Source organism: Brassica napus, unplaced genomic scaffold, assembly GCF_020379485.1.
Source record: "Brassica napus cultivar Da-Ae unplaced genomic scaffold, Da-Ae ScsIHWf_1919;HRSCAF=2563, whole genome shotgun sequence".
Lineage (NCBI taxonomy): Eukaryota > Viridiplantae > Streptophyta > Magnoliopsida > Brassicales > Brassicaceae > Brassica > Brassica napus.
In genome coordinates, this window is record NW_026015336.1 from 1 (window position 1) to 9,178 (window position 9,178).

The 9,178-nt window shown below is 41.7% G+C and overlaps 3 protein-coding genes and 1 long non-coding RNA gene across 4 annotated transcripts; 1 reads left to right on the top strand and 3 right to left on the bottom strand.

Moving 5' to 3' along the window:
- Positions 1 to 90: 90 nt before the first annotated feature.
- On the bottom strand, positions 91 to 2,240 carry LOC106422212 (uncharacterized protein At3g60930, chloroplastic-like; the record flags this gene model as incomplete). The annotated part of the gene is made up of 5 exons (XM_048772821.1): positions 1,881 to 2,240; positions 1,328 to 1,760; positions 1,139 to 1,273; positions 487 to 1,055; positions 91 to 234 (listed from the first exon to the last, which is right to left on the bottom strand). Coding segments are annotated over exons 1-5 (1,641 nt in total), but the record flags the coding sequence as incomplete, so codon positions are not given.
- Positions 2,241 to 4,771: 2,531 nt separating this feature from the next.
- LOC106422228 lies at positions 4,772 to 6,550 on the top strand. Its single transcript, XM_048772823.1, has one exon. It carries the CDS (start codon positions 4,772 to 4,774, stop codon positions 6,548 to 6,550), a length of 1,779 nt encoding a protein of 592 aa, XP_048628780.1.
- Positions 6,551 to 6,848: 298 nt separating this feature from the next.
- On the bottom strand, positions 6,849 to 7,666 carry LOC125599587. Its single transcript, XR_007333323.1, has 2 exons — positions 7,477 to 7,666; positions 6,849 to 7,330 (listed from the first exon to the last, which is right to left on the bottom strand). It is a non-coding gene; the product is annotated as an uncharacterized LOC125599587 (long non-coding RNA).
- A 586-nt stretch (positions 7,667 to 8,252) lies between these two features.
- On the bottom strand, positions 8,253 to 9,172 carry LOC125599586. The gene is made up of 2 exons (XM_048772822.1): positions 9,113 to 9,172; positions 8,253 to 9,035 (listed from the first exon to the last, which is right to left on the bottom strand). The coding sequence occupies exons 1-2, from the start codon at positions 9,140 to 9,142 to the stop codon at positions 8,349 to 8,351; spliced, it is 717 nt and encodes a 238-aa protein (XP_048628779.1). The 5' UTR covers positions 9,143 to 9,172; the 3' UTR covers positions 8,253 to 8,348.
- Positions 9,173 to 9,178: the final 6 nt, after the last annotated feature.

The following is a 9,178-nucleotide window of genomic DNA, read 5'->3' on the forward strand; positions in this document are numbered from 1 at the left end:
CGACGGAGAAGTTCGGCCTGGCGCGTCAGCTCGCTCCCGCGAATCTTCTTCCAAGGCAATCGCTCGTTCTCTCTTCTCGGCCCTCCTCACGAACTCATCCCTCCATTCCGCTCTCTTCCGGCGGAGACGGTTACCCTTGGCCGCCACTACTTTCTCCGACTTTCTCAAGGCTTCGCGAGTCTTCTTCAAGGCTGTGTCGTATTTCTCAACAACGAAATTCATGCTCCCGTCGCCCTAACATGAAAACATAATAATTAAGTTTCTTTTTTTCACATAAATGGAAGACAGTCAAAGGAAGTACTTACCAGTAATTTAGTGCGAGCAGCACATTTATAAGGAGCATAAATAAGCGGGGTGGGACCACCGTACTCGAACAATATGTGATCAGGAAACTCGACCCTGGAGTCTTCTTCCGAGAGAAAGCACCGACGGCTGATGTTCCAGGGATCGACGAAACTAGGGCACTAGCGACAATCTCTCGATCACCCGTCTTTTGGATTTCTTCTTCTTCCGCAGCGTAACTTCGGGAGAGGCGTCTTCAAGATCATCCAATGAGGCTAAGTTGAGAGACGGCTCACCAGCTGATTCACTCCGATGCACGGGATTGGCGACATCAGTCTCTCGTGGCCTCACGATCCCCGCAGCTTGAGGCTGCTGATTGCCTTTCTTCCTCTTTTTTGATGACGGTTCAGCCGTCTCCTCCTGACTAGGAATCTCAGCTTCAACAGGAGCTGCTTCTGAGCCTACGTTGACAGGAAGGTCGTCAAGGGGTCTCGTCTCCCCCTTTTTCTTCTTAGGAGCCAAGGTAGTGGTACCAGCCGAGGAATCTTGATGATGAGGGCTCGCGTCGGTGGTGTCGGCAATCGCCATCTCGTTAGAAGGTGCAGGTAGTTCGACACTCGGCAGATTAAGTTCGACCGTCATCATCGCACTCAGATCTGGAAGCCCTCTCATTTTCCTTGCCTCGTTGATTCTCTTCTGCTCTTCCTTTGTGAATAGCGAGATCCGCCTCTTAGTCTTGTTGGCAGAAAGAGGATAACTCGAATTCCAATCTTCTGCGAAGAACACGAGTCCAGAATCCCGACCATTACGCAAAGTCAAAGAGTCGTATTGAAATAAAAGAAAAGTATGGACTTACTCCTGGAAATACGATCGATCGAACGGTGAACCCTCTCCCAAGAAATATTCCCCCAATGCTTCTGAGCAAGTCCCTCAACAGCCCGAGTGCTTGTAAGAAAGTCTTCTGGATAGTCACGAGAAGTCGGATGGTCGGCTGCATAAAAAAACAACAAAGGCAGAAAGCAGTTAGTATACGAAGAAATGGTACGAGTTAACGAAGATGTTCTACCAAGCAAAGTGTTCCACAAGATACGGTAGTCGTCATCTGGCGGGTCTTCGAAGGCAGAGTCATCACATTTAACGAAGAAATAAGATCTCTGCCAATCCGGCGTCTTGTTAGGATGCCTTCCTATCACATTGTAGCTGGGATGCATCTTTATGAACAGAAGCCCGTCGTCTAACGAGCTGACGGACGTCAACTCCTCGAAGACACGAACGCTCAATGAGACATCAATTTCAGCGGCCATAACCATCAGGGCCACCGTGATACGCCACGAACCATTCAAAAACTGACTTATCGCTGCATCTCGGCGCCTCGCATGCGATGTGATTAGTCGAGGAATTGGGAACCAAAGCTTCGTATCGTCCCGAAAGTAGGATTCGTAAACGCACTGATACCCAACTGGTGGTGACCAAGGCCTCTGGTTTTCCGAGGGAATCAAGAAAGTTACCCCTAGTCCATGACGTTCCCTCAGAAGCTTCTTCACGCTATTGGGAGTTGACTGAGTCTTAGTAACATTCTACCATGCTTGACCGCTCACATCAGGAGAGCGCAGGAACTCGGAAGCTAACACCAGGAGTTCCTCAAAGATCCCTCCAGGATAATAGCACGTCGGCACGTAATTGACAGCGAGAGCTCCGTCCCTCGCACCGCCGGAACCGTCTCTCTCGCAAGCCTGTGGCTCATCTGGTTTTCCTCTCACTTCTTGCCGATACGAACGCGCAGATTCGGAGATTAGGATCCTTTGAGACAGATCTAAATTCCCGGTGTCCATCATCGCGTCATGATGAATCCGTTCAAATTCTTCAAGCGGTGCCTCGGTCGCATCTCTCAAAGGACTAGAGGAGGCTGCGATCTCTTTTCCTCTCTGTTTATGAGATAACCTCCCGCCAGGCGGCATATCGCTATCTATGTTGCAACAACAACCTAGAGAGAGAAATAAGAAGGAGGAGAGAGAGAACACATGAGAAGTGCGGAGAAGAATGGAGAAGAATGGAGAGAATGAGAAGGAAGCGAATATTTATAGGGAAAGAAGGGGTGCCTCCCCGAGGCGTCATCATTCAGCCTACATGGGCCTATGTGGGCCTAGGCACAGTTACCTAGCCGCCGAAGAAATCGGAGCGTCGTTTCGACTTCCTGTTTTAACCGGCCTCAACCCCGATCAGAACCAACGGTTAAGGGAAAACCTAACCAAACCAAAACCGGTTCGGTAGAGATTTTACTAAACCACCCGACGAAGGGGAAACACCTAACGATGCCTCGCGACATCCGGTCAGGAGACATTCATTCGAAACATTCCAACTGTCCTCCCAAACCTTTAACTTCCTAAATTCATCGAATCCGACCGGATCTTCATCTCGATGAACTGGGGGGACTTACTGTAGATGGTAAATTCGACCATCCCTCAAGGCCCGAAGAACAGACGGCCCGGCCCACATGAAGCGGAGCATCGGCTTGACGCGGTGGCGGCTGGAAGGGTCGATCTCTCGGCGTAATGTGAGAGAGATTTCAATGGGCTTCTCGACTAAACACCCCAAGGAAACGACTCCACGAGACAACGTGGGCTTCTCGGCCCAGCGAGTTAAAGCCCACAGAGACGACACAGACTAGATCACGGAAGAGCGTGAGGTCAGCTATAAAAGGGGAAGGAAAGGCAACGTAGGGGGGATCCGAAATCACAGATACCCACTGGGCGGCTAGATTAGGGTTTTACCTTTGTTATCTCGCCTTGTTTTATCTCTCCGGTAAAGCCTTTGAGGCTCCGGTACCTTTCCTTTCACGCATTTCCTTTCCTTGTAACCGACGAAACGTTCTTCCGACCATTAATAAGACGTCTTTGCTTAAACCCACTTCTAAAACCGAACGTTCTCTCGTTCTATACCGTTTTCCGATCAAACAAAAACCAAATGGATTTTGCTTAAAGAATGGTAGACATGTAATTAGGCAATCATGCTGAAACAAGCAGAAAAGGTTGTATGTATGAACTATAAACTCTTAACTTTTTTAGACATTTATATCGAGTTGCAAGACACTTCCATTGGAGAAATAAGTTAATTAAGGAAATAATCTATCTTTTAATATAGATTAAAACAAGAAATGACTCTTTTAGTTTTGGTTTGTTTCTTATATAAGGAAAATTAGCTGAATTTTAGGGGAAATGTTTATTGGGAAAATTGCTAAAAGAGAACAAGAAAACAGCATAGTTGTCCCTATGGTATAAATCTTTTTTGTCCATTTTTTCTCCGTTTTACCCTTTCCATATGTTAAAATTAATGAAATAAATAGTTATATGAATCAGAAAAATTATTAAAAATATAAACAATTAATAAAACACCCATTTACACAAACACATATTTTTTTGGGTTGAAAAACATAATAAATAATATTTTTAAATTACGTTCTACTAAAAGTAGAATTCTGTTTCTACACAAAACGGGTAAGTAGAAAATGAATTCTAGAATGAACACATCCATCTACTTGTTTTAGAACGTACAAACTACTTTTTACTATAATTCTAAATATGGGGAATACGTATTCTACTATTTGTAATGATCGCTACTTTTATTCAGAAAATGTTTCTACTTTTATTGAGTATTCTAAGTTATCAGGAATGCAAAATCTAAAACATATACGAACGTCCACATAGTGTAGAAATTACATTCTGGAATTTTGTTATGTTCTACACAGTGTAGAAGGTGCCTTCTACGGATAAAAAAACTGAATTTTCGAAAATTAAGGAAGTTGCAGTTTTTAAAATATTCTCAAAATATTCTAACTTCCTAAAACGTGTTTTCATTGATTTGGTTCGTGAAAAATTAAAAAAAAAATCGATTTTGAATGTTCTTCTTCACCAATCTATGATTTTCCCATGATTTCTCTATAGTTTGTCTTGTGATTTTTACAAACTCTTGTTCTATGATGCATATCTATACAACATGTGGTGTTTGGGAGTTTGGAGCAACCACGGGATGGGTTTTTACGGCTGATGAGAGAGGGGCTAGGCTACTGTTATTGGAATCAACTTCTACCTTAGAGGATTTTAAAAGAATGGTTTTGGAAGATTTGATTTTGATATGGAAGATAGCTTACCCGATTTGGAGTTGAGTTATCTACCTAATGAGTTGATCAATACATCAACTTGTCCGCCTGTGATCATTGCAAATGATCGACAGCTTCAGAATTTTGTTGTTTTGTTCAAAAGTGTGTTTCTACTCGATTGTGTGTAACATCTAAAGCCAAAGTTGAGAATCTGAATGAACCAGACTTTGATCTTAACAAGTCGCCAGCTGATTCACTACTGCTCAAGAGGAGGGAAACTCGGTTGATAGGGGGAATGAACCAGCTCCTGTGTTTGTTGAGAGGCAGTGCGAGGAAAAGAAAGAAAAGATTAGAAGAGTCGAAGTTGATGAGGATGCCTATCATGCCGATACCATGATCTCGGCCAAAGAGGACGTACATAAGATGTCAAAGTTTTCTGTGCTCAATGTTGTTAAGAAGGGACAATTGTTTGAGAACAAAACTTTGCTGAAGGCGACTTTTGAGATATGTGCAATGAAGCATAACTTTCACTATGAGGTTATCAAAACGGATAGACAACTTTGGTACGTTAGATGTGAGGATAATGCATGCAATTGGTGTGTTCGAGCAGAGTGTTTGCAGGATTCTGAATATTTCATTATCAAAAAGTATGTCGGTGAACATACATGTGCACCTTCAAACAAAACCAAACCGGGTAGGACTGCTTCGGCCAAAACTATAGGCAGTCTGATTATGCATAGGTATGAAGGGGTTAAGGAAGGGCCGAAATGCAATGATATAATACAGATTATGCTTATGGATCATGGCTGTGAGATCACGAAATCTTTAGCATGGGATGCTCGTGAATATGCGGTTAATGCTGTTAGAGGTATACCAGAGAGAAGTTATGGAAAAATACCGAAATACTTGCACATGCTCAGAGAGGCTAATCCGGGAACACATTCATCGTATGAGATTGACAGCAAAGGGAGATTTCGGTACCTGTTTATTGCATTTGGGCAATCGCTACGAGGATTTAACAGAGTCATAAGGAGGGTTATTGTGGTTGATGGCACTTTTCTGAAGAACAAATACAAAGGAGTTCTATTGGTTGCAACTGCTGTAGACGGAAATTCTAATTTGTATCCTCTTGCATTCGGAGTAGTCGACTCAGAGAATGAAAATTCTTGGGAATGGTTTATGAGACAACTAAATAGTGTCATTGCTGATGATCATCATTTGGCTTTCATTTCGGATAGACATGCGGCCATTGCTAAGGCGCTTGAGACTGTGTATCCAACAGCTAAACATGGTATTTGCATTCATCATTTGTTGAATAATGTGGTAACATATTACCATGGGAAAGGACTTGTTGGGTTGGTTGCAAAGGCGTCCAAGGTTTATAGAGTTGCTGAGTTTGAAAAGATATTTGCTAATGTGTGTAATATCAGTCCGGCAATTGGAAAATACCTAAGGGATGCTGAAGTCCAAAAGTGGGCAAGATGTCAATTCTCTGGATATAGATATGACATAAGGACAACAAACCCTGCCGAATCCATCAACTCTGCTTTGCGTTCGCCGAGAGAGTATCCAATCATTCCCTTGTTGGACAGTATCAGAGAAATGCTGACTCGGTGGTTTTATAACCGTAAGAAAAAGATTTCAAAGCATAATCATCCTCTTACCGAAGATGTGGAGAAAAAGATTGAAAGGAGAACCGAGAAAGGCAAAAGATTTGCAGTTTACCCTGTCAGCGATGGTCGCTTGCTTGTTAGAGGTGATAAAATCGACTGCTTAGTTGATTTGGATAGACGTACTTGCTCATGTGGGAAGTACAACCTGATGAAGATACCTTGTCGGCACGCAATTAAAGCTGGGTTTCATGTTGGCAGACAGCCACACACATTAACTGATTTATTTTACACTACAGAAGCTTGGCGAGAAGCTTATCATGAAAGCATCAATCCTATTGCTGTTCCTGAGGATGCTTGGTCCATGCCAGAAGATGTTGTCGTGGACAATGTGCTACCACCAGAGTCAAGAAAATCAGTTGGAAGGAATAGAAAACGGAGATATGAAACTGTTGAAGATAAACTTCGGTCATCGCAAACATCACAAAAGAGGCAGCCTCGCAAGTGTAGTAGATGTGGTATTAGTGGGCACAACAGAGCAACTTGTAAAATACCAATATAGTCAGTCACATATGGTAAGGGTCAGCTTATATAGCCAGTTCGTTTATATGTTTTTCAATCTCGATTTAATTGTGTTTCAGGTATTTATGTTTCTGTTACAGGTTGGTCTGTTCAAGTATGCAAGTTGTGGTGTTTGAAAGTGCAGTATTGCCTTGTCTCGTATGGTTTTTTCTTCTAAAAACAATCAACTTTGTTTAACTTTGGATACTTTGGATAATTCTGTATGGTTATTTTATCAGTTTCATTGTTATACATTGGTATTATTTTCACTTCACTTCTCTATCTCTCTGTTTGTTTAGTTATGTTCAGCTATGCTTTTGAGTTCGAGTTTAAGTTTGTTTGACAATAGCTGATGTCTGATTTTTCAACAAAAAAGGTGGATTGTAAGAACAGATCACTGAGCACAAAATATAAGAACCATTTGACTGGTAAAGTCGACACAAATATTGTTGCAACAAAACACTTATTGAAGCCAATACTAAGAACCAAATGACTGGTAAAAATGAAAAAAAACACACTAACAAGAAGATACTTAGAACCAGTAGACTGATTTCACTCATTCTTGGCTTCTTAATCTTCCAAAAAGCCATAGAATGCTTCCTAAGCAACCTAATTCGAGTGAATTTTTCTGCTTCCTAACTTCTTCTTCTATTCTCTGTGTGATACTACTTTTCAGATCTTCAATCTCTTCTACAATTCTCCCTTGCTCAGCCTCTACCCTTCGAATCTCATCAAGCAAGGCGTCATCAACCCACTTAAATAAATGATTTTCCTTCTTTCGCTACATAGAAACGAAAATCAAATTAGGAGAAGTAAAATGGAATGAAAAAACATGCTGTTTATCCTACACAATCGAAAATCGAATCAGACAAAAAAGGAACATAACAAATCGGTAATTGAATCGAAAAACAAATCAAGACTATGAACCTGTGCCCCTATTTCACATCTATAGAACCGTCGGTAAGGATTGTCATCAGTTCTCGAGTAGAATATCACAACCCCTTTCCCGCACCAGCACCTAGATGGCACCCCGTATGAATGTCGCCTTGAAGTATTCATGTGTGTGAGAAACTGCTTCAGAGAGAAAAAGGAGATTGACGAAAAAGAAGAACAGAAAAAAATGGGAAAAGTCGGGTTTGTTGCTGAGTTGGTGTTATATATGTCGGGTTTTAGGTTTATTGTGGATCTAGTTCTGGTCGGGTTTGATTGTTGAGTTGGATCAAAAGTCTGGTTTGCAAGAAGCCAAGTTAAGTGTATTACATTTGATTCGATTTATTTACTCCTACGGGATGATCTAGTAAAACAATTATTCTAAATGTTCTTGTGGTCTTGTTCCGGGTTTTTGTTTCGTTTAGGGTATGTTTAGGGTTTAGGTTAGGTTTGACTGTGGTCTTGTTATGGGTTTTTGTTTCGTTTAGGGTATGTTTAGGGTTTAGGTTAGGTTTGACTGTGGTCTTGTTCTGGGTTTTTGTTTCGTTTAGGGTATGTTTAGGGTTAGGTTAGGTTTGACTGTGGTCTTGTTCCGGGTTTGTGTTTCGGTTAGGGCATGTTTAGGTTTAGCTTAAGGTTCTAATTTAAAACAGTGTTAAATTCTAGCATTCTTCAGCTAAAAACTCTTAATAACAAAACCACAAGATGTACATTTGATTACAAGAGTCAATCCTAAAAATCATAATTAAACACTAGAAGTTATACAATAACTAAGCAGTCTTGTTCCTAAAAATGATAATAAAATCTAGAAGTTATACATCAGATTAAGCAATCTTGTTCATTACATTAGAACTTGAAACCAAGCAGTCTCACAAAATCTCTTCTACAGTCGAAGAGAGACACTCCGGGGATTGATACTTTGACATCCTATCAATCAATTCCGGATCATTAGCTGCTTCCCAAAGATCCCATAGAATCCTGTGGCGAGCTTCGATAATGTTACCATCATGCAACAACGACAACTCCAATCCAAGCGCATGACACTCAATGAACTTCACTGCATAGACGCCACAGTCGCATGCACTTTTATTCAGATTCCCAACGGGGACATAGGAAACAGTATATGCACCGACTGCGAAATCCTTCTGGTGTCTCATAGGCTGAACTGCCTTGACAATACGCGGAATAAGGTTTGCGAACCCATCCACCTCCTTGTACCTTTTCCTACCCGAGCAGTCGAACACTTCAATGCTCCTCGTCACGAAACTGATGCACAAGGCGATCCAATGATTCCCACTGACATGAACAGGGACATACAGGCGATCCACATCTATATTCCATATCTCATGTGTCCTGCCATGTGGTGGAAGGACTCCTTTACCGAACTGCAGTAGCAAATTATGAAGCATGTAGCTCTTTCTACCCTGAGCTTCTAAATGACCATACTCTTTTTTAATCATATTGCTGAAGACGACAGTCATGAAGGCGACACGATGAGGTCTCCATCGTTTCAAAGATGTTCTCTCCCGGAATACGTACATTGCAGCGTCAATCTCCTGCATATTTTGAAAATCTTAGCACACACAATGTATTTAAAAGACACATATGGAAGCAAATAGTCTCTAAGGTTTACCAAGCTATTTAACCACTCAGATTTATCCATAAGACGATTAGCAATCTCAAAATCTAAAGTGGCAGG

What these genes read in the sequence shown, in the direction of transcription:
- LOC125599586 (XM_048772822.1), bottom strand. Translation starts at nt 9,142, where the DNA reads ATGGATAAATCTGAGTGGTTAAATAGCTTG. An exon ending in CTGAGTGGTTAAATAGCTTG is followed by an intron (nt 9,036 to 9,112) that starts GTAAACCTTAGA and finishes CAAAATATGCAG; the next exon opens with GAGATTGACGCTGCAATGTA.
- LOC106422228 (XM_048772823.1), top strand. Translation starts at nt 4,772, where the DNA reads ATGATCTCGGCCAAAGAGGACGTACATAAGATGTCAAAGTTTTCTGTG.